Source organism: Protopterus annectens, chromosome 1.part0 (assembly GCF_019279795.1).
Source record: "Protopterus annectens isolate FY-2018-M chromosome 1.part0, PAN1.0, whole genome shotgun sequence".
NCBI classification, from domain to species: domain Eukaryota; kingdom Metazoa; phylum Chordata; order Ceratodontiformes; family Protopteridae; genus Protopterus; species Protopterus annectens.
The window spans coordinates 843,889,434-843,912,746 of NC_056725.1; the positions used below are offsets into that span (position 1 = coordinate 843,889,434).

The window sequence follows — 23,313 nt, forward strand, 5'->3', positions numbered from 1 at the left end:
CTCCCAAAACTTCAACAGGGATCATGGGATCAGCTGTCGAGGGAGAGTGAACATCGTTTAAACAGATATGAGAGGCACTTTATGCCATCTCTGGCATCCTTTTAATAATGGCATTTGTAATGGCCCAACCTCAGTCCTGAGTGTGCGAATCTGGAATAACATGTTATCTGAGTCACTGTGTAGGCCTACCCATGATGTCTTCCAAAGTGAATGCATATTTCTGCACACCCCACAATGAAGTCTACTGTCAGGTGGTGGCTTTGTAAGCCTAATACTCAGCCCCCAAGCCACACACACATTTTCGTCACCACCCCTCCTCAGAGGGACTGTGGCAGTGTATGGCTAACTTCAACTTTCTCCATCCCATGATGATATGGCCATCTTCCCCGGTGCTTCAACTGTTGTTAATCATAAAGTACAGTTGTGTAAAATGTTACCATAACAATAGATGTGTCCCTATTTTCACTGTTGCAGTATTGATAACAGATGGGATCTCCTGCCAAGGACAGCCCTACATCTGGCTAGTACAGCAAAGCCTTTAATTCTTATTAGCGCAGTATGTCAGACATATGCTCCCTGCATCAGATAGGACATAAAGGTAACATATGGATTCTCCAGCCTCAAAACTGAAGTGCCTTAGGAGAATAAGAGCCATCATGAGAAAAGAGAGAACACTTACATCCAGGGAAAAAGGAGATGCCTAGGAAGAGGGGCCAAGACCCCTAGGTCAGGCAGATGTTCATAACAGGAAAAAGGAAGAAAAACAGGAGGATGAACTAAGGAACCGAGTATTGCAACAGTGAAGAGAAGGATACCTACCATTATGGTAAGATGTTACACAGCTGTACCATGTCCTTCCATATCAATGTTGCAGTATTCATAACAGATGGGAGAGTACAAAAGCTATTATGAGGAATGAGAGGAGGAAGGCAAGGAGGAACCCTCCACAAACCCATGAAGGATAACCTTGGCAAAGCCCACCCTGGCTCCAGAAATGACATCCAACTTGTAATATTTATTGAAGTGTGTGCACAGAAAACCAAGTAGCAGCTTCAAGGATGGAACTAGTGTCCAAACCCTTTAAGAAAGCCCTAGAGGAGGCCACTGCCCTGGTAGAATGGACCTGAACAGACAGAAAGTTGCTTGCTATGGAAGGAATAACAAAAAGAAATGGCTTTTAAATCCAAAAGGAGATGGCTTGCTTAGAAACAGCCAAACCCAATGTCTTGGCATGAAAAGAAACAAAGTTGTTCAGATTTAGTATAGCCTTTGTCTTATCTAGATAATACCTGAGCTGTTAATGAAAATCCAAGGTATGTAGAACCTTCTCACTTGCAAATGGTGGAGAAGAAAAAAAGGAAGAAAGCTGGATAGACTGATGAAGGGGCAATCCATTGACACCCTTAGGGATAAAAGAAGGATTAGTATGCAGAGACACCTTTGTTCTCATGAAAAATCAAAAAAGGAGAAACTGCCATTAAGGTTTGGAGTTCTCAAACTCTCTTGGCAGAAGTAAGGGCAACCAATAAAAGAGTGCAAAGAAGAGACAACAGGCTCATAGTGAGTTTGAGTCAATTTTTCAAGGCAAAATTAAGGTCCCAAACAGGAAGACTAGGCTTTCTTGGAGGCCTGATGTGGAGAATGCCTTTCAGGAATTGTTTAAATTCTCGAAACAAAAGGCCAATGGTGGAGTCAATGGCATACAAGCAGAGACTGCTGACAAGTGAGCTTTAACAGAGGAATATGCTAAGCCAGCAAAGAGCAGTTCACACAAGTAAGAGACCCAAAGGGATCCCCAATGAGAAAGAATCCTGGTGAAGTTTAAGACACCAAACAGAAAATCTCTTCCATTTGGTTACCATATGATTTTTCGGTACTGGGTTTCCTGGCCTCCTGCAGAAACTTAAACATGTCCACAGAGAAATGGTGCCAAAGGGGGATTAAAATTCTATCACTCAAACTGTTAGCTGAAGAGTGGACAAATGAGTGTGAAGGAGAATCCCCTTGTCTTGCCTGAGAAGATCCATCCAGTGAGGTAACTTGTGATGAGTCCCCCCTGGCCAGATGAAAAAGGAGGAGGAACCAGTGCTGTCTGGGTCAAAAGAGAGTCACCAAAAAGATTTTTGCAGAGTTCTGTTTGATCTTGTGCAGGACACTGGGAAGAAGGGGGCATAAAGAAACATCCCCGTCCATGAAAAAGACTTGGCATCCACCCTCCAAGCCAGTGGGCTTGGGGTTCTGAGACAGAAGTGAGAAGGCTCTCCGTTCAGAGGGGAGGCAAAGAGATCCACTTGCAGAATTCCCAACTGATGAACTAAGTTCAGAAACACCTCACTGCGGAGCATCCATTCATGGTGGTGTGCCCCAGACCTGCTCATAGAGTCTGCCACCAGGTTTTGTCCTGAAGGAATGCAAACAACTTGCACAGAAACCTGTATTTACACAACTAGATCCCAGGTCTGAAGGGCTAGTCTGCAAAGAAGATAGGACCCTGTGCTTCACGTTTTGTTGATGTACCACATGACTGTGGTGTTGTCTGTATAGACTCTCAAATGTCCTGGGGACAAAAGTGTATTGAAAGGTCTGGAGAGCAAGGATAACTGCCAGCATTTCCTTGATGTTACTGTGATCCAGCCACTGATGAGGGGCCAGAGACCCTAAACCCTCATAATGTCTGAAGCAGCCTCGCTACCCCTGATCCAAAGCATTTGTAATGAGCTCCTGACATGGAGCAGGAGCCTGGAAATGGACTCTTGGATTAATAGATATGTCTTGAATCCACCACTGTAGCTCGAGTTTTAGACACGGAAATAAGAGAGTGGGAAACTCCAAAGTGACAATGTTGAAGCCACACTGACCACAGGTATTGCAAACTTTCTCATGCAAAGCTTGGCAATAGGGAGAATGGGGATGATCAAGGTTACAAACCCCCAGAACCCTCAGAAATATCCAGGCAGGCATGAGAGACAGAAGGAATAAGGACTGGAAGTAAGTTGCTAGAGACAGTACCTTGGGAGCAGGTATAGATGCCAACACTGGAATAGCTTGAATCCTGTATCCTAGAAAAATGTGAACAGGACAGACTTCTGAAGATTGATGGTGAAACCCAGATTGTGCAACTGTAGCCTGGTAAAGTGCAGGTCTTGCAGGAAACTGGAGCGTGAGGGACACCGAATGAGCAGATCTTCCAGATAAGGAAAGATTTGTATTCATTGAAGCCTGCAGAAAGCTATAACTACAGCCAGACACTTGGTGATTATCCTTGGTTTTGTGGAAACATCAAAGGGAAAAGCAGAGAACTGAAAATGAGTGGAAGAAGCAGAGAAATGCAAATACTTCTTGAATGGAGGGCGAATGGGAATACAAAGGTAAGCATCCTTCAAATACAGAGAAACTAGGAAGGCTTGAGGAAGCATAAGGGGAAAAAAGAGCCTGGAGGGAAAGCATCATGAGGGTGGTTACCTTCAGGAAAGTATTCAAAAGGGTCAGATCTAGTACAAACCTCCAGAGCCCCTCCTTTCTGGAACCAGAAACATCCTGGAATAAAACCCTGTGCCCCTTAGGGCCTCTGGAATGGTTTGAATCGTATCCTGATCCAGTAGACCCTGCAACACTCCTAAAAATGGGGAATCTGATCTGAAGGGGCTGAGGAATACCCAAAAAGGAAGGAATAGACTCCCAAACCATGAAGTAGCCTTGACGGATGATTGAAAAGACTCAAGTGTCTGAAGTAATCTGTTGCCATATAGTTAAAGACAGTCTTGAGAGACAAGGGAACCTTGCCGAGGGGGAAGGGAAGACAGAAAGTCAGACAGAGGCAGATTTGTCCTGAAAGGAAGGTTTTTAAGGTCTAGGCATCTGAGCTGGTTTTGTCAGGGAAAAAACCTGCCTAGGGACTTTCTTACCTTTGAAAGATTGATGAGGCTGTCTACAAACAAAGGCAGTTTTAGCAGAGTTATTCCTTAGGAACTGGAAAGACAAAAGTCTGTCTGAGGTCCCTTCATGACCTTGCCTTGGTCCTGTAAGGTCTTGAATAAATCTGCCACTAGTATACCAAAGAGGTTTTGATTATCCAGGGAGAGCATCAAGAAGCTTAGCCTTAATATCACCAGGCAAAGCCTGAAGATAAAAGCCAGGAATATTGCCTCATGGCAGAGCCTGAAGCAGCAGCTCTAGAGGAGGTAGCAGCAGCATCATAACTACATTTAATGGAGTAAAAAGCCACCTGTGATGTGGATCCCAGCAAAGAGCGAGCAGTAGATGTAGCCTCAAAATCAATCAGGTCAGACAGAACCCCTCCCAGATGAGACAATCGGGAGGAAATATACTTGGTCACATGAGTTTGATAGTAATGGCATGAAATGCCAGGGTGACAGAGTTATAGAAATTCTTCCCCAGCCTCTCCACAGCTCTACTATCTTTCTCAGAAGGAAAAAGCTTAGAGAAAGGGTGTAGACCTTCTTCCCCAACCTCTCCACAGCTCTACTATCTTTCTCCTTAGAGGAAGGGAAAAGTTGGGAAGGAGCTGAAAAGGTATCTAATACAGCAGCCAACACAGGAGGAACAGCAGAGGGGCTTAAGTGAATCCATCTGCAGCAGCTCATATCATCTTTTCTAATGTCAGACTCTTGGGAGCAGTCCCACTTAAAATGCTCCATCATGCGAACCACTATATCCCCAAAGGACAATTCCTGTAAATGGAAGTCAGGACTCCAAGGACTCCCCCTCCTCAGAGCCATAGTGCAAGGGAGATGGGATTTTGGGAAAAGTAGGCCAAGGAATAGTCATCAGAGTCTGATTCCTTAGCAGAGAAATCATGTTCCCTAGACAATTTAGGGGTAGAAGAACAGGGAAGGGCAAGAACTAAAATCCCCTGAGGTGGTCTTCAAAGCTATCAGGGCACTAAACAAACCTTGAGTAAAATCCTGCCACTCATCTGAGGATTTTTGGGAATGGTAGAAATGTGCTTTGTCTTCTGTCTTTAACAAATCTCAGCGGTTCAAAACTTTGTCTGGATTCAATCAGGGTACCAGGCACAACTTCCCTAACTAAGATCTGGAGAAGCCTCTAGGCTCCTTGGACATGATCAGCTGTGGTTCTTATTTCTATGTCTGCAGCTGACATATGTGAAGCCTCAGAGGACGTGCCAGTTGCATGCTGGCCTCCACAGGGTCTTAGCAGAGGGAAACTACGACAACACCGGGCAGTCCTCAGGAATATCATCCAACTTGAGAGAGACTTCTGTCAGATGCTGGACAGCTGCAGTATCAGACCTCAACTTCTCAGCCTTTTTCTTAAGGGGCGGCTGTACCTTGGGGTGGAAAGACTTGGACAGGGTAGGCAGGGCCAAAAACTTAAGACAATGGCTCTCAAGATAAATTGAGAGAGAAGACAGATGACTGTGACAAGACTTCAACATAAACGTCTGGCAAATAAAGCACTGACTGTGGTTGTGACAGAGAAGCTCCTAGACAAAACAAACACTTGCTGTGACAAACTTTATGGAGAATCTGTCTCCTACACTGACGTTTCTCTTTCTTGGATAACATCAGTCTCAAAATGCGCGATAAAAAGAAAAGGAACCCCTAACAGGGTACTTATCAGTAAAAGGCTCGGTACAACTAGCACAGTGAAGGGCACTCAGACTGACATACAACTGTGGTGTTCAGAATGGCAGCAAAGAATTACTGAGGATGGAGCGTAACACATCACCTTTATGCCCTATTTTGATGTGAGGAATAAAGGTTTGATGTATTTTGCTAGTAAGAGTTAAAGGCTTTGGTATACTGCCCAGGCATAGGGCTATCTTTGGCAGGAGATCCCATCAGTTATAAATACTGCAACAGTGATACAGAAGGACATCTTGTGTCATCTGGATCATAGTCAGGGATTTCTCTCTGTCATCTGAGCTAGTAAACTAAAATTAACATAAAAAGGTAAAAGGTGGTTTGTCAACAAGCACATCAAGAATGTACCCAATTAAATACCTCAGTCATGTTATCAAATGTCTGATGAAAGGACAGAGCTCATAACCTTTTGATCTTATAATGAAAGTTGACTGTGCAGTCTGCTAACCCAGTACTCTAGTCACCAAAACCAATTTACATATTTTATGTACCTGCATTTGGAAGTCATTTGTTCTGCCAAGTCTTTAAATGCCTGAAATAACATTTCTGATCTTCCTAGAAGTCAAATAAACTGTCATGGAATTATCCCTTGCTCCAAATTCCCCTACAGAATGAGATGTCAAAGAAGGGAAAGTGATGCTGTCCTGTATTAAATCTCAGTAAATTAAGGCTCCATGTAACAAGCAGCATATGCTGAATTATTGCACCTCTCATTTCGAACAATACAGTATACAAGAAGGTTTTTCAAACCAGCCTTTCTGTGTAGCAAAAGAAAGCAACTATCATTAGACAAAAGCAGTGCAAAACTGCCACCCAAAATTCTATCTTTTAATAAAAAGTCACCATACCTATCAAAGGCAGGGGCATTAGCTTCTAGGCCTCTGCTAAGCTTCAAGTGATGAGAGCCAACCTGAAAAGAAATACAGTAAACAATTTTAAAGATCTGTCCCACAACAAATAAAAGTATGATTAAGTTGCAGTTTATCAGATTAGTACATTTTCAGCTACAGTCAGTCACAACATTTTAAGATGCTGCTGGTATAAATCTTCTGGAGGAAAAAAATATTCAGTACAAATTACACAGCGTTATCATGGTATTTTATGTCTGTGTCATTTTTTTTTAAGTCAGTAGTTCTCAGATTCCTTCTGTTCCCTTTGGTCATGGCAAAAATATCTATAATGACAATATTTTGAAATGCAAAACAAATTACAACACTAACAAACACTGGACCCTTAGTTTGTGAAAAATGTAACACAATGTCAAAAGGCAGCATTCATTTATATGTAGAAAAGAAGAAAGGGAACAGCAGGACACTGAATATATTTTTTCAAAGATCAATGCTGGTTGCAAAGTCATGGGGGGGGGGTGGCCAACATGCCAGTCTGACAGCAACAGAAATCCATAGCTCTGCTTAGATTTTTAATATCCTGACAGGAAATATACTTTAAGTTTTAGAAAAATCTAACTAAAAGTATAGTAAAAGTTAGATTAACATAGATTCTCTATTATTTTCTAAAAATTAATACATAGTCAAGAGATTTTTTAATTATTCCTGTTAAGAAGTTTTCTACTAGAGATCTCAAGATGAGCAACTCGAAGAACCCACACCAGGAGTGTGCAGTGAAGAAAGAACTACATCTTATAATAAACATCCAAGAACTGTCACTAGAAATGGGCACATTTGAAAACAAAATGGATATTATCAAACAAGAATGCAATAAACAACTGGAACTTCTAAATGGAATAGTAAAAAACAATCTGAACAGATTCTTGCCTTAGAGGAAACTGTAACTGACCTAGATACTAGAGTGACAGAAAATGAACATCACAATGAATTTCTTCTGAAACAAAACACCAGGATGATTGAGAAACTGGAAGACCCTGAAAGTAGATCAAGGAGGAATACAATAAGATTATGGAATTCCTGAGAAAGACGAGGATGCTAACATGATTCAATTAGGGTTACCACCTGTCTCACTTTGCGAGGGACAGTCCCTCTTTGGGCAGTTGTGTTCTCCAAAAAATTTAAAAAATGGCAAATGTCCTGAGATTTTAGGACAACATTTTTTCCTACATTTTATGTAATAGCTGCATAAAACAGTTATTCTGTATCTGAAACACCTAAATGTTATAAGAAACAGAATAAACAACTAAAATTCTACAAGAGTAAGCTTTTATTTAGGCATAAAAGTGAAGTTCTGACCTTTGTACTGGCCGTGGGTATGTCTTGGCCTATAAAATCTGATGCTTGTACCCAAAATGTCCCACTTTGGGCATTTGAAAAGGTGGCAACACTAGATTCAGTTCCTCAATAACTGGTTTTCATTAGCACTAAACATGCCTGAATCCCTCTCTTTTGGGATTGCGAGGGCTCATCGGTCCCTGGCAAATCCAGCTTCATCTCCGAGTTCATCTTACCCCAATATAGTCATATATATATATATTTTCAAGAAACATCTGATGATTTAACTATTTTATCAGTAATCTATATAATATTTTTCATGTAAGGATCTGTTGAAGATTTATATATATATATATATATATATATATATATATATATATATATATATATAAACACTTATTACAACATAACTATTATATTTTGCAATTATACACATATTACTCATATGTTTTAACAATATCTATGTTGACGTCTTTCATCAGGGAGGGGGAAAACAGAGAGAAAAAAGAAAGGGGCCTCACAACCCTCTGTTTAGTTACTAAAGGTTTAGTTATATAACATAAGTCTGATGTTAATATGCATAATGAGTTTTCTAATGCAGCTCATAGTTCACTTGATGTCATTTAGTTACTAAAAGTGTCATTGAATCTGCAGAATGTATGCATCTATAAGAGAACATAGGCATTTTCAAAGGAATTAAACACTTATCAGAACTAATTACTTACCATTTAAAGTATCTAGTGAAGGATAACAGAATTTCAAAAGAAAAGAATTCTAAGTAACCATTTAACAAGTTCAAAAGGTCAAATGATGTCATCACTGTTGTTTCCTCAAGCTGCAGCTTCATAAACTTGTTAAAAGGTATCTAAATAGGCTCATGCACAACAGAAGTTGTCTGTAGTGAAGAAAAAAGCATTTTCAACGGAAAATTCAGATGTTGAAGCTTTTAGAGTTTACAAAAAGCAAAAAAAAAAAAAAAAAAAACGCTCAAGCTGCCTTGTCAGTGCATGTCACAAATCGCCAACAATGAGAACAATGACACACTACCGGTTTCCTTACAAAACTTCAACATCATGAAAAATTAACCCTTTTACATCTTTTTCTTTCGGCTTTTCCCAGTTAGGGGTCGCCACAGCGGATCACCTGTCCGCTCATGATTGGCAGTGGAATTTTACAGTGTCGAGCTGCCAGCCCGGCGCCCAACCTTCCACGCCTAGGGCCAATTTAGAGTGTCCAATCCACCTACAGCATGTCTTTGGGATGTGGGAGGAAACCGGAGCACCCGGAGGAAACCCACGCGACCACATGGAGGACATGCAGACTCCGCAGAGAAGGCACCCCAGCCAAGAATCGAACCGGAGAACCTCTTGCTGTGAGGTGGCAACGCTAACCACTGCACCATCGAGGCTGCCCTATACACACACACACACACACACACATATATATATATATATATATATATATATATATATATATATAATATATATATATATATATATATATATATATATATATATATATATATATATATATACATACACCGGTAGCATTGTCGCCTCACAGTAAGACTTACTTGCTCTGTGGAGACTTCTTGGATAACTCTTTTTTGCAGCAACGAGATGACCTCTGATGTTGCACGGTCTAGTTGGATGGGTGGTACGCCTGAAAGAGACCGGTTTCTTGGGGTTTCAGAAATAAAGGGAATCAACTAACCTCTGGATATTACTGTGTGTACCCAACGATCTTGAGTGATAGTTAGCCAGGTGCTTGGGTACAGCGATATATGACTCCTGGCTGCCTCCAGAGATGGACAGTCGGGCAACCCTTAAGGGTCGATGGAAGGGACGATCAGAGAAAGCTTCTCTGCCTCCCTGATGTTGAGGACCTCCTTTGCCGTGAGGGTGGCGTTTTCCATTATATGCTCTCCCTCTGCCACTGGGGGAGGGTTGACCTTGTGCCTGAGGAAAACCTTTTTGGGATTTGTGGAACCACATTTTCCCTCCTGTATTACCCTTGGGATAGGGTCTGGATGGGAGAGAGAAACAGACTCCAACGGCAGATAAGGTTTTTCCTTCCTGCTCACACCTAGTCAAAGTCTCTTTCACTTGGGGTCCAAAAAGAGATGAACCATCAAAGGGAACGTTAGTGAAGGAAGACTTGAAGGATTCTGTAAAATTACAAAGACGCATTCACAAATGTCTCCTGAGGGATATTCCTGCTGTGGCTGGCCTGCTCGCTCCATCTGCCACATATGAGATCAGCCTCATGGAGGAATTAGCTATGGAAGTAAGGGTGGAGAGCTGAGCAGAAACCTTGTCCATGGAAACCGGAGCTACTGAACCCTGGAGGGTATCTCCTAACTCTTTCAGGAGATCCCTCTCTAGACGAGTGAAATGAGTCAGGTAATTCAGCGATCTTAGTGTAAATGCCACTGAAGAAAAAGTACGCTTCCCGTACCTATCCATTGTCCTGGACTCCTTGCTAGGAGGATGGATATTAAAAGACGTCTCACATAATTCCTTCTTGGTGGCCGCTGCTACCACCATAGCATCAACTGGAACTCCCTTGCTAAGGAAAGACTTGTCCTCAGGTGCTGTCATAAATTTGTTTGGCCTCCTTGGGATGGCTTCCACTGAATCTGGAGAGGTCCATTCTTTCCGCGATATGACCCCCAAAAGCTGGTCATAAGGCGGTGTCACCCAAGAGGTGGAAGGTCGGGAGCCAAAGGCCTCAAGATACACTGATTCATCCTCAGTAGGGTTAGAGGTCTTCCAATCACCCCTCTGGCTAAGTATTTCTAGGATGTCAGACAAGGAGACATCCTCAGAGGGGGATCTAGGGGACCCTTCTGATTCCTCTAAATCAGCGTCTGATGTGACAGACTCAGGGGAGTCAACATGTTTCCTCTTACATAACCTCTTCCGAGGAAGCTTTCCAGTGGGATAATCTGGGGAGGTCTCGGAAGAGGGGGCGCCTGCAATGGGGGCTACTTGGGCCTCTTGTTCCCTACGGTGTGGGGGTGGCAGGGGGGAAGAGCTTGCTGCCTGCTCCTGGTGGGACACAGGTTCCAAAGGAATGGCTTTGACAGAGGATAAAGCCTTCTATATAGCTTTAAAAGCCTCCCCCCCCGCTCCAAAGAAGACCTACGCTCCGAGGGGGCAGATGGTCGACTCCTAGCAAGAGGGAACGGCTCCGAAGCAGAAGTGGAAGTCGAGTTGAGGCTCAGAGAGGGAGGGTCGGTTCCAAAGAGAAACCAGGGTGACTGTCCCCCTTGGAGTCGACATGACAGCATCGACTCCCAGAACCCTCGGCTCCAGACTGAGCCATCGAGGACAGAGTAATTGGCTCCGAGGAAACAGGCTGCATCCCCACAGTTGAAGGGTCGAGACAGAGGAACCTGATGTAATAGGCTCAAAGAGCAAAGCAGTCAGAGGAGGAACAGTGATCGGTTTGGGGGACGGCTCAGAGACCTTCGGGTCTGGAGGGGTCAATTTTCTAGCCAGAGATGGATCCGAAAGCAACCTCTTCACCATCCTTTCAATATTCTCATCTGATAGGGTCCTGAAGGATCTGGTGGAGACTGAGGGAGACTTCCTTCTCTTCAAAATAGGAGATCTCAAATTAGGAGATACAGTCTCGATGTCAGGCAAAATCTTCGGTACCGACGACTGTCTTGGAACTGATGGAATGGACTGCACCAAAGATGCACAGGTCACACAGGTAGAAACCGCACTCTCCAAAGCTAAGAATACAGCATCCATGGGACCAGATGACATCCCAGGATGAACTACAAAATGAACTGGCATCTCACCTAAGTGTCATGTTTAATCATAGCCTCACCTCAGGCTTCGTGCCCACTGAGTGGCGCACAGCTACAGTTATCCCACTCCACAAGGGGGGATCCGCCTTGGATCCTGGGAACTACCATCCCATCAGTCTGACAAGCCTGATCTGCAAGGGCATGGAATGCATTATCATGGAATTTATAAACAAAGACATTGACAACCTTCAAACACTGGACCCCAAACAGTTTGGGTTTGTGAAGGGCTGATCTTGTCTCCTGAATCTGACTGACGTCTTCGAATCAGTCTCCAGAGCTGTGGATGACTGTAAGGCAAGCCACACAGATTATCTGGACCTCGCCAAGGCCTTCAACACCATCCTCCACTCTGGAATCAGAGATAAACTTACTATGCTGGGCATAAATCCCTACGTCACTCGATGGGTTGCCAACTGGCTCACTGACAGAACCCACACTGTAAAAGTTGCAGACTCCAAATCTGACCTCAAGGCAGTGACAAGTGGAGTGCCACAGGGTTCCGTCCTGGGATCTCTCCTGTTTGGTATCTACTTCTCTGAAGTACAGGCTAACACAGAAGGCCTCTGGCTAACGAAGTTCACAGATGACTGCAAACTAGGAGCCATAGTCAAGTCCCCAAATGATGTGGACATCCTACAGAAGGGCCTCACTGAGACAGATGCCTGGTGTCAGAGCCATGGCCTCAAGCTCAATGCCAAAAAGTGCAGTGTCATTCCCTTTGGTAAAAACTCTGTACCCATGAACTACCAAATAGGCAGCAATCTACTTAACACAGAATGCGTGATAAGAGACCTTGGGACTCAGGCGGACAGTAGTCTCTCCTTTGATAGTCACATCGCCACAGTAGTCAGGAAGTCCTTCTACGTGGCACACCTCATCATAAAAGGGTTCTCATCCAGGAAAAAAGAGGTCATTGTTCCCCTCTACTCGTCACTCATTACACCCATTATAGTGTACAACACCTCTTTTGGAATGTACCTCACAAGACATCTGCAGCAGCTGGAAAGGCCACAGAAGTACCTCACAAAAAGGATTACTGGCCTCAAACAAATGCCCTATACTGACTGCCTCAAAAAACTCCAGCTTTACTCCGTAGCTGATCTCTGCTTAACATATAAAGCAATGTCAAACCCAGAGATGTTGGACATGCTACACCTAAAGAAATCCCAATCCCTCCAAGCTACACGCTCTAGGGACCTAAAACTTGTCACCACAATAAACAGGACACACTGGAGGGATAGATTCCTGTCCCAGAGACTTCCTATACTCTGGAACAAGCTACCCATCTATGTCAAGCAAAGTTCTTCATTAGCACTCTTCAAGAAAAATCTTGGTGAGTGGATGGGACATAAGAAATACACCCCGGGGATCACTTCTGTGTCTCTGCTGGACAGTGGCACAGGAAAATAACTTTCTTGGGTGGCGTAAGCTATGGTAACTTGCTGGCTAGGTTTATGTAGGCCCTTGGGCTGATAGCCTAGTACCTACCTATGAACCTATTAAATATTAATGGTTTGAACAATAATGTCAAAAGAGCTGGTTTGCTTAAATATATCAAAATGCATAAAGCCCAGATCATCTTTTTACAGGAAACCCATCTGTTAAAAAAGATCTACAAAAATACTCATTCAACGACTATACCATTCTGATTCATGTTTTAGGACTAAGAGAAGGAGCCTTCTTATTCTATGGAAAATACTTATACTATGCCAAGAATTATAGATACAATTTCAGATAAAGATGGGTTGCTAAGCAAGGTTATTTTGGAAATCAATAGGAAGTATTATACTTTGATTAATGCATACTGGATATCAGGACTGAGTACTAACTACGTTGATAGCTGAATGTGATTACTTTAAATGCACAAGGGGAAATTATAGCAACAGGTGATTTTAACTGCCTATTATCAGGCAATGATACTTTTAAAAATGGTAAAATAAAATTAACATCTCAAGTCAAGAAGTTAAATGACTTTACAAACCAGATGAACCTTAAAGATATACATGGTCTAAGAGAACATTATTCCTTATTCTATATTCACTATTCATATCAGTTTGGTACACAAACAAACACTGATAAGGTCTTTGTATCAAATAATAGATACTTTAAAATAAGTGACGTATCTATAATGACTTGTCCACTTTCAGATCATAATGCTATAAACTTTACATTAACTATGCATACAGATGAGTTAAGATTTCTACAGAGAATTCCTGCTTACATAACTAAGTTAAGACTTTAGGGAATGGATAATGAAAGAAATAGACATGTTTATGGAAACAAATTATAATGGTGAAGTGACGGATACTATACTATGGGACACCTTTAAAGTTTACATATATGGTAGAATAAAATCTTGGTACCTTAAAAAAAGCAGAGAGAGGGACAAAACTTTTAGACTTACAAAAAAACACAGACAGGATAAAAATGAACGCAAAACCAAATAAAGTAGCACATAACGGAATTACTAAGTTAAATCAATAATACTCAAAAGTTCTGAATCACAAGGTAGCCATAAACCTGGAAAAACTGAAATTAAAATCTTATGCTTTAAATCATAAATATCTACATAAAATAGCTGTAAGATCTAAAAAATTATAAACAACCAAAATCTTATTAAAAACTACTATAAAGATATAAATAATAACACACCACTTTTGGAGACAGATAATTATGATATATCTATTATCTCTATATGGCCAGAACTTTTTTGGCCTCTACCTCTACTGAAAATAATAATATAGTAACTAGATAGCCGGTTAACAAATGTAAAATAAAATAAAATAAAAATAAATAATGTAATAAATACTTTTATTCAAGAAAATATAACTGCTAAGGTGTCAATGCAACACAATGACATATTAAATAAACAAATAATACTAACAGAAGTGAAAGAGCAAATTAAAAAAATAAAAGATAATAAAGCTCCAGGACTGGATGGAATAATTCCTGAACTATATAAGATTTTTCTGAATATATAATAAAGAAAATGATGAGTGTCTTTACTATGGTTAAGCAAAAATGTATAACATCCTCATCGTGGAAATACTCAGTTATCTCCCCCATATTAAAATAAGGTAAGGACCCCAAATCTTGTGATTCATATAGGCCAATTTTGTTGCTAAACACCGATTATAACATTTGCATGACAGTATTAGCTGATAGGATAAAGAAAATATTACCTAATCTAATACATAATTATCAGACAAGGTTCATTCTTCATAGAAAAGTGCAAGATAACATTATTAAATTACTATCATTAATAGACATAGCATGCAAATACAAAAACAAAACAACTATTATCAGCTTAGACATAGAAAAGGCTTTTGATTCTATTAGTTGGTCTTATCTACAAAGAATTCTGATTGATTTTGAATTCTCCTCAGATTTTGTCAACTTATTAATGAAAATTTATAGTGGGGCACAAGCTTATGTGAAAATTGGATCATGTCTATCCCCATCACTAGAAATCCTCAAAGGAACTAGACAAGTTTGTCCTTAGTCACCATTACTGTTTGCACTTTCAATGGAACCTTTTGCTACATATATCAGAAACAAGAAAAATATAAAAGGCTTTCAAATTAATAATGACTATTGTCCTAAGATACAATTATTTGCTGATGACATGTTAATGTTGGGTGATATTAATGGTTAATTTCATGATGTTATAAATACCTTAAGCAAGTCTGAAAGAATTTCAGGGCTTACATTTAATCATAATAAATCCGAAATATTACTAATTAACAAAAAAATCAACAAAAACCTAAGAGAGAATAGCCTGTTTAGTTGGAAGAATGATGTATTAGAATATTTGGGTGTCAGTATAAACAGTACATGGAAAGAGTCTGTTAAACTAAACTACAATAATTTAATAACAACCATAAGCAAACTAATCAAAAGATGGAAAAAATGTTCTTCACAATGGAGAATAGGCTCTCTTTAATTAAAATGATAATTTTACCTAAAATTTGTTTTATTTACAGTCATTGATACTACCCCCTCTCAAAAACATATTTAAAAAATTAGATTCCATGCTACTTATATTTTTATGGGTCCCCTTAAAACATAGGATTGCATATAAATGGCACATTAGAGCTTGGAACAGTAATGGGATAGCATTCCCTAGCTTAGACCTTTATTCCAAATCATTTATAATTAATGTAATATTACATTGGGTCACACCTACTTACATATCTGGTTGGAAAACAATACATGAGATTCATATAACTGATGTCAGAACTACAGAAAATAAATTTAAGGAACAATATAGAATACGTAGAGTTTGTTGGCTTTTACATGAATTTTGTTTATTTAATAAGAAGTTTGATCATTTTTCTTATGGCATTAATCAAATATTTAATAACTTTAAAAATATAATTCATTGCAATTACAACATTAAACAATTTTTATTTCTTATATTCCCTATAGCATACTCGCCTGATTCCCTAGATTCTTTCAACATCAATACGATACAAAAATTAAAGGAAAATGACTTGATATTCTGGCATCAGTTTATTGAAAATAAGACTATTAAACCACTAAACTCTCTTTTATGTAGTTTTCATGGTTTACCTTTGAAAGCTTGAAATGCACATTGTTGAAAGACAATTGTGCGGAAGTATGTTTTCAAGTTTTCAGATAACCGAACAGAAATGCATCGAATGTGCAATGAGCGAATGCACACTGACATTCGCTCATTGCAGATTCAGCATTTTGGGTGCGGAGTGCACTACAGTGGGGATTGGGAAGTGGACTTTTTCCCCACTGTAGCGCGACCTCAGAGTTAGAATACTAAAGTAGGGGGTGTGGGGGGTGCAGGGGGGCTTGCCCCCTGCATTACGCTATGTATTTGAAATTGTAGTTCGAAAATCAACTGATCTGGTTTCCGATTTGCTGATTTTCAAACGTCGGTGCAGATCGGAATGACGATTTTTGTCCTTTCGGTTCGCACAAAGAGCCGTTCGCCAGGTTGATTTTCAACCTTTCAAAGGTAAACCAGTTTTCATAATAGTCAAGACAGTTGTTTATACACTCATTAGGGCAGTTTATAGAAAACAAAATGAGAGTATCAATCAACCTAGAGCCTGAATCTATACCTAGTTTGACTCCGCTTTTTATTAGGTGTCTTGAAAAGACAGATAATCAAAAATTAAGTATCTCACCTATCTATAAGATACTAAGAGAAGACACTCTATAGATTGATTCAGATTTTTGGAATTACTATGTAAAGATTAACTGAGAACAAATAACCTGATGAATCCAAAAAATTGTTATTGAATTCTACATATGGTACCTCTTCTTTATTATATTGGAGATTATATACATGAAAATTTATGAATAAGAGTTTCTATACTCCACATAAAATAAATCTTATACTCAAAAACAGTGAAAGTAATATTGGAAATGTGATGAATTACTAGAGTCCAACTGGGTTCACATATTCATTGAATGTAGAAATGGTGTTCACTACTGGAAAGACTTCAAATATTTTGTAAAGGCTTTATAGTCTGATAACTGTCATATTTCTAACTCACTAATCCTATTCAGTGTTCCTATACCTAATGTAATACCTAAATCTTAGATTCAGTTACTCTGGTCAATTATTGCAATTGCCAGAAAAGTTATTACTTTGAATTGAAAAAGCAAAGAAGATTTGATGTTTAAAGATTTTATTAATTTAGCAAAAGTTGTTTGTAAAAAGGAATTGCAAACTATTTGTTATAGAACTCATAACATTACTCATAAAAAATAGCATGGCAAAAATTGGAAAACCTTTTGAACAAATACTGAAAACTTCTCATGGATAAAATGATTGTTTATCGTGGATGAATGCAAATATTGTAAATAGCTTGTTATTGTTTTATTGCATTTGTAATATGTACATTTGCATATGTTTATAATGAAAATGAAATAAAAATGTTTTTGAAAAAAAAAAAAACAATGTTATGGAAAACACAAGAAATCAAACTAAAGTAGGCAACTATTAAAATTATATCAACTTACCCCCAGAGTACTGCAGGCAGATGAAAGGACCAGCATATGCAAAACAATTGTGTTGTCATAAGGATCTTCCTTGTCTGTGCAAATCACAGCTGTGTACCCTACATTTTAACAGCACATAAATTGCTGCTGGTGTGTACGGTGTGTGTACCCCACATACATACTAGGGATGCCTCACATCTACAGTGCTACTACTGTACTGGGGTAACTATATATCCTCAGCACACAGTGGAAACCTAGTACAGTTCATCTTAAGCTATGATGTAATCTACTTCAATTTACTTCAATTTACAATTTAAATTTTCAATGTACTTCAAGTAAGTAAACCATCACTCTACAAATTTGTTCCAGAGAAGGGAAAACCTACTTCTTGTTAAGAGGTTCCTTTATATTACCGTCCATCATTATTAAATTCACTGAGACACAAAGCAGTTTGAGGGAAAGCATTTATTATGATTACAGAGTGAGGACTAACATAGGTTCATAGGTAGGTACTAGGCTATTGGCCCTAGGGCCTATATAAGCCTAGCCAAAAGGTACCCTGGCTTTCGCCACCCAAGAAAAATATTTTCCTGTGCCACTGTCGAGCAGAGCTGCAGAAGTGATCCCCGGGGTGAATTTCCTATCTCCCATCCAATCATCAAGATTGTTCTTGAAGAGTGCTAATAAAGAGCTTTGTTTGATATAGATAGATAGTTTGTTCCAGAGTATGGGAAGTCTCTGGGACAGGAATCTATCCCTCCAGCATGTTCTGTTTATTGTGGTGACAAGGTTTAGGTCCCTAGAGTGTGTAACTTGGAGGGATTGGGATTTCTTTAAGTGGAGCATGTCCAAAAGCTCTGGGTTTGACATAGCTTTGTATGTTAGGCAGAGATCACCTCTGAGTAGGCAATATACGACAGAGTAAAGCTGCAGTTTTTTGAGACAGTCTGCGTAGGGCATCTGTTTGAGGCCAGTAATCCTCTTTGTGAGGTATTTCTGCAGCCTTTCTAGTTGTTGTAGATGTCTTGTGAGGTATATACCAAAAGGGGTGCTGTACTCTACAATGGGTCTAACTAGACTGACAACTTAATTTCTTGTAGTCTAAAAATGACTAAAAGACAAGTTTGGGGGCAAAGCCATTCAGCGCTCACAAGTTTGGGAACAAAGCCATTCAGAGCTTTTTGCCAGCAAAAAGATGGATGTTGAGCTCTGAAAGGACACTGCTAGAAACAAAAATAAATGTCCCTACACTGGCATAAAAATACCAAAAAACAAGGGGGATGGAGAGATGGAGCGGCTACTGCAGCAGTGACCATTTGAACATCTACCGTTATGGTAAGTTCAACTTGCACATCTGTACTATTTTCTGCATACTGATCACTGCTGCAGTAGTCTTAGATGTGTTGGTAGATTGCCATAGCTAACTATATTGTGGAGGAGGAAGGAGAAGGGTCCATGATCCTATGAAGAATGTTCCTAGCAAAGTATGACCAAGACCTACAGAATAAATCAAGCTTATAGAGATTTGCAAAAGTATGTACAGAGGACCAAGTAGCAGCTCCTATGATCCAACCCTTTCCAAAAAGCTGCAGATGAAGCCAAGGCCCTGGTCGAGTGGGCCTTGAACTTGCCTAGAATAAATGTGTCATGGTGAATATAGCAAAAGGTAACAGCCTTAGACAACCATCTGGAAACAGTTTCTTTGACACAGGCTGTCCTTCCTTACCTTGACAAGAAATGAACAATTTATCTGAAGATCTGAAATATTTAGTTCTGTCAAGATAGTACCCAAGTTGTTTGTGGACATCAAAGGTATGGAGTATAATTTCTCCTTTATTTTTAGGTACAGGAAAGAAAATTGGGACAGGGAAAAATGGACAGTCTGACTTAAAGTTAAAGTAAACTTCCATTTGCTAATATATCATATCTAGCAGTAGGTTTTCCTGCACCCATTAGTACCTGCTGCACATCATCAGAAAACAGGTACCTAAAAGGAATAAGGACCCTATCAAACAGGCAGTCAAATGAAGTTGACTGATGTCAGAGTGTATCAAACACCCCTGTTCTCATGTGAGTAGATCCAGTCTGTGAGGTAAGCTTGTGGTAACTGCAACTGGCCATTTCCAAAAAAAAAAAAAAAGGGAGAACCATTGTTGCCAGTATCAGAAGGGAGTCACCACAATGATTATGGGGAATTCCTTCTGAATATTCAGAAGTACCCTGGATATTAGTGGAAAGGCATACAGGAAAATTACTGTTCAAAGAAAGGAAAAGAAAAGATACCTGTCTTCCAGGCTTTCTTGCATGGAGTCCTGGAACAGAATCTTGCCAATTGATTATTCAGACAGGAAGCAAATAGGTCTACTTCAGGAACTGTGCACAAATGGATCACATCTTGAAAGACCCCCGATCTACTTTCCATTCGAGAAAGTCTACCTTAGTCCTGCTCAGCTTGTCTGCCACACAGTTTTGCTCTGATGGAATGCAGGATGCCTGTAGAGTGAGATTGTGCTGTGAAGCTATATCCCAAGCTAACACAGCTAGTCCGCAAGAGAATATTGACCTGGTTCCCTCTTGCTTGTACCACATGACTGTGGTATTGTCTGAAACCACTTGAAGAGGTCCCAGGGACCAAAGGTGGATAAGAGAGTTGAGTGCCATGATCAGGACAAGCATCCCATTGATATTTATGCACTTGCATGTGGCCTGGGTGTCCCACACTCCCTTTATTTTTATCCCTCCTGAAACTGCTCCCCAAGCAAAGTCAAAATGGGTTGTTGTGGCTGCTGCTTTGGAGCAGGGAGGGAGAAGGAGAGACCTGGACTTAAGGATATCTGTTGTCGGCACCAAATAATTCATCTTCTGACATGCCCCACTACTGGAATTTGAAAAGATAAAGGGTGCTGATTGCTTGACCAAAGAGATTTCAGATACTAATAATTCTCATGTGGAGTCTTGCTAGGGGTATCATGACACACAGATGCCATGAGACCCAAAATCCTGAGGTATTCCATCTAGTGCAAAACCTTTGAAATAGATCTAAATAAAGCTCTATTTTTTTCCTGTGGAAGAAAACTTCTTTGAACTGTGATGTCTACTTGACATCCCAGAACCACAGTCCTGTGTGAGGGAGTCAAGAAAGACTGTTGAATGTTCTCCTGGAATCTCAGCTTGCATAAGGGATCTCTCACCCAAGAAACAGACTCCTGTCATTTTGAAAGAGATTCTGCAAATATAAGCAAGTCATCCAAATATGGAAAAATGTGTGCACCCTATAGCTTGCAATAAGCAATTGGAGATAGATACTTTGTGAAAACTCTTGGTGCAGTGGATAGTCCAAAGGATAAAAAACAGAACTGAAAATGTAATCCAGACACACAAAACCTTAAGAAATGCCTGAAATCTAGATAAATGGGGATGTGATGGTAAGCAACTTTAGTGTTACCAGGAAACTTGAAAGAGCAAGAAGAGATAACAGGTCATAAAGTGACATAATTTTGATTCTGGGCACTATCACAAACAGGTTTAGAGGAGAAAGCTTCTGAACTGATCTCCAGGCATTTTCTTTCTTTGACACTATGATAATCCATTAATAAAACTCAGTAGCTGCATAGGAAGGAGGAACTGGTTCAACTACTCCTTTGGACATTACGTGATGAAGAACAAGTGTAAACAAGACAGTCTGATCTATAGGATGAGAAATGACCCCCAGGAAAGGAGGAACTTCCTCGCACTGCCATATGTAACCCTGATGAATGCTTTTCAAAACACAATTGTCTTTGGTTTTGGGAAGTTTACAACTTCTTTTTAGAACTCCCTTGCCATTTCTAAAATTTCTGTTTACCTGAATTCTGTTGAGACTGTTTATTGCAAAAACTGCATGAGAAGAAAGAAAATCCCTTGGACAATTTGGAAAAGGAGGGCTGAAAATTTTGAAATTCACTGGATCAACTTGACTTTTTCATTAAATGATTTGATCACCTCTGCAGCAGAGGGGACAAGCACTAAATCCTTATCCAAGGGAGAATTTAAAATCTCATTTTTTACATTATCTGGGAGGTTCTGAGAATGCAGCCAAGCAAACCTCCTTAAAACAGTACCACTGACCATAGCCCTGGAATAAGTCTCAAGTAAGTCATATTTACACTGCAAATAATGAGTAGTGACCTGTGCAATAGAAGAAACTAAGTTACTTAAAGCAGATTTTTCTTCACAAGAAGAGACTCTAGACAAAACATTCCTTCATACTTTCACAATGAAATTTTCTCATCCTTTTCAGAAAGAACAGGATTGAAATTAACCAAGTGACTATCAGTAATGAGATCAACTAAGGTGATAGCTGCTGGGTCAGGATTGGGAATAGTGTAAAAACTATAAAAAAAGAGAAACTTTATACATTCTATCTGCCTTTTTAGGGACAGTTGACTGACTATCATAAAAATTCCAGCCCAGAAGGAACATCCTCTAATGCAGAAAGGACAGGAGGAATTGGTGTAGGTTCTGGAAAATCGTTCTGTAACAACTCACAGTATTTTCAGAGGGACTGAGAAACCTCAGTGTTTCCCACTGAAAACATTGGCGTATACTAACAGTAGTCTCAGAGAGAGAGAAAAAACCCCACAGGAAGAATCAGAAACTTGAGTTCTCTTCTGAGTCTGAATCAGAAATCTGAGGACAAAACCCTGAATCTGTCCCTGCATCTTCCTGCTCAGATTGAGAATCCTGAATCTCTTTAAGAAAAAGAGGAATCACTCTTTTACCAGAAATTACTCTAAAAGAAGGATTAATAGCCTGAATTAAACCCTGAGCCAGTCACAGTAAACTACTCTTATCCAAAGAAATTTCAGGAGTATACATGTTTAGTTTTCTGTTCCTTTTTGACATGAAAAATGAGGCAGACCTTGTTATTAATGGTGGCTGCTGCTTCCTCAGGAATGGGCACAGCATTAAACCAAAACAGGGAAACCCCCTCAGTTCCCTCTCCCAGGACTGACAAGAGGGGACTCCAACAACCACAGAGTATGTGACTAGTGGCTGTAGGTGCTGCACTGCAGGGATTCAGAGTAAAAGATGAGTGGTCAGAGGTAGAACAAATGGCCACAGCAGAGTCACCCACCTATGGCTGAGGCAAATTGCTAGCGTGCTGTGGTGGCAAAGGCTGTTTGCTTAACCTTTTCTTTTTGCAGCTGGAAGAAGGACCAATCATGGGACCAACAATCTGATCCATGGTCAAGTTGAAAATTGTGCTGCTTTCCCAGAGAAGACAATCAGCAAATGTTGGGAAAACTACCAGTCCACAAAAGTTACTTTTTTGACACAAAAAAAAACTACAGTAAAAAGCAATTTCAAACACTATGGCAGTCCCACAACAGAAATTTAAACATAATTTCTCCGCAGAAAATATGTTATCAGTTAGTTTATATTACTTTTAAACTGACAGAAAAACAAGTGCTCCATTAAAAAGTACACTGCAGTCTCAAGACAACCCGTTAAACACAAAACTCCTAGCTTTAAAATAACTTTCCTGAAGAGGGAGAAATAAAACATCAATAAATATAAAAAATGTATTTTCCCCCAAAGGGAACTTATCTACCCAGCAAAGGAAAGCACAAGCCAACAGTTGATCCTCAAAAGCCTCAGAGGAGCATGCTCTTTGGCATCAGCAGAGGCGCTGGACGATGTTGAAGACTGGGGGGGGGGT

At 40.0% G+C, this 23,313-nt stretch overlaps 1 protein-coding gene across 1 annotated transcript in view; it reads right to left on the minus strand.

The window, feature by feature from the left end:
- SYNJ2 (synaptojanin 2) overlaps positions 1–23,313 on the minus strand; it is a 1,514,156-nt gene that overhangs the window by 786,209 nt on the left and 704,634 nt on the right. Inside the window, exon 7 of the mRNA XM_044063657.1 lies at positions 6,476–6,537. Within this exon, the coding sequence (XP_043919592.1) occupies positions 6,476–6,537 (62 nt within the window). The remainder of the gene's footprint in view (positions 1–6,475; positions 6,538–23,313) is intronic.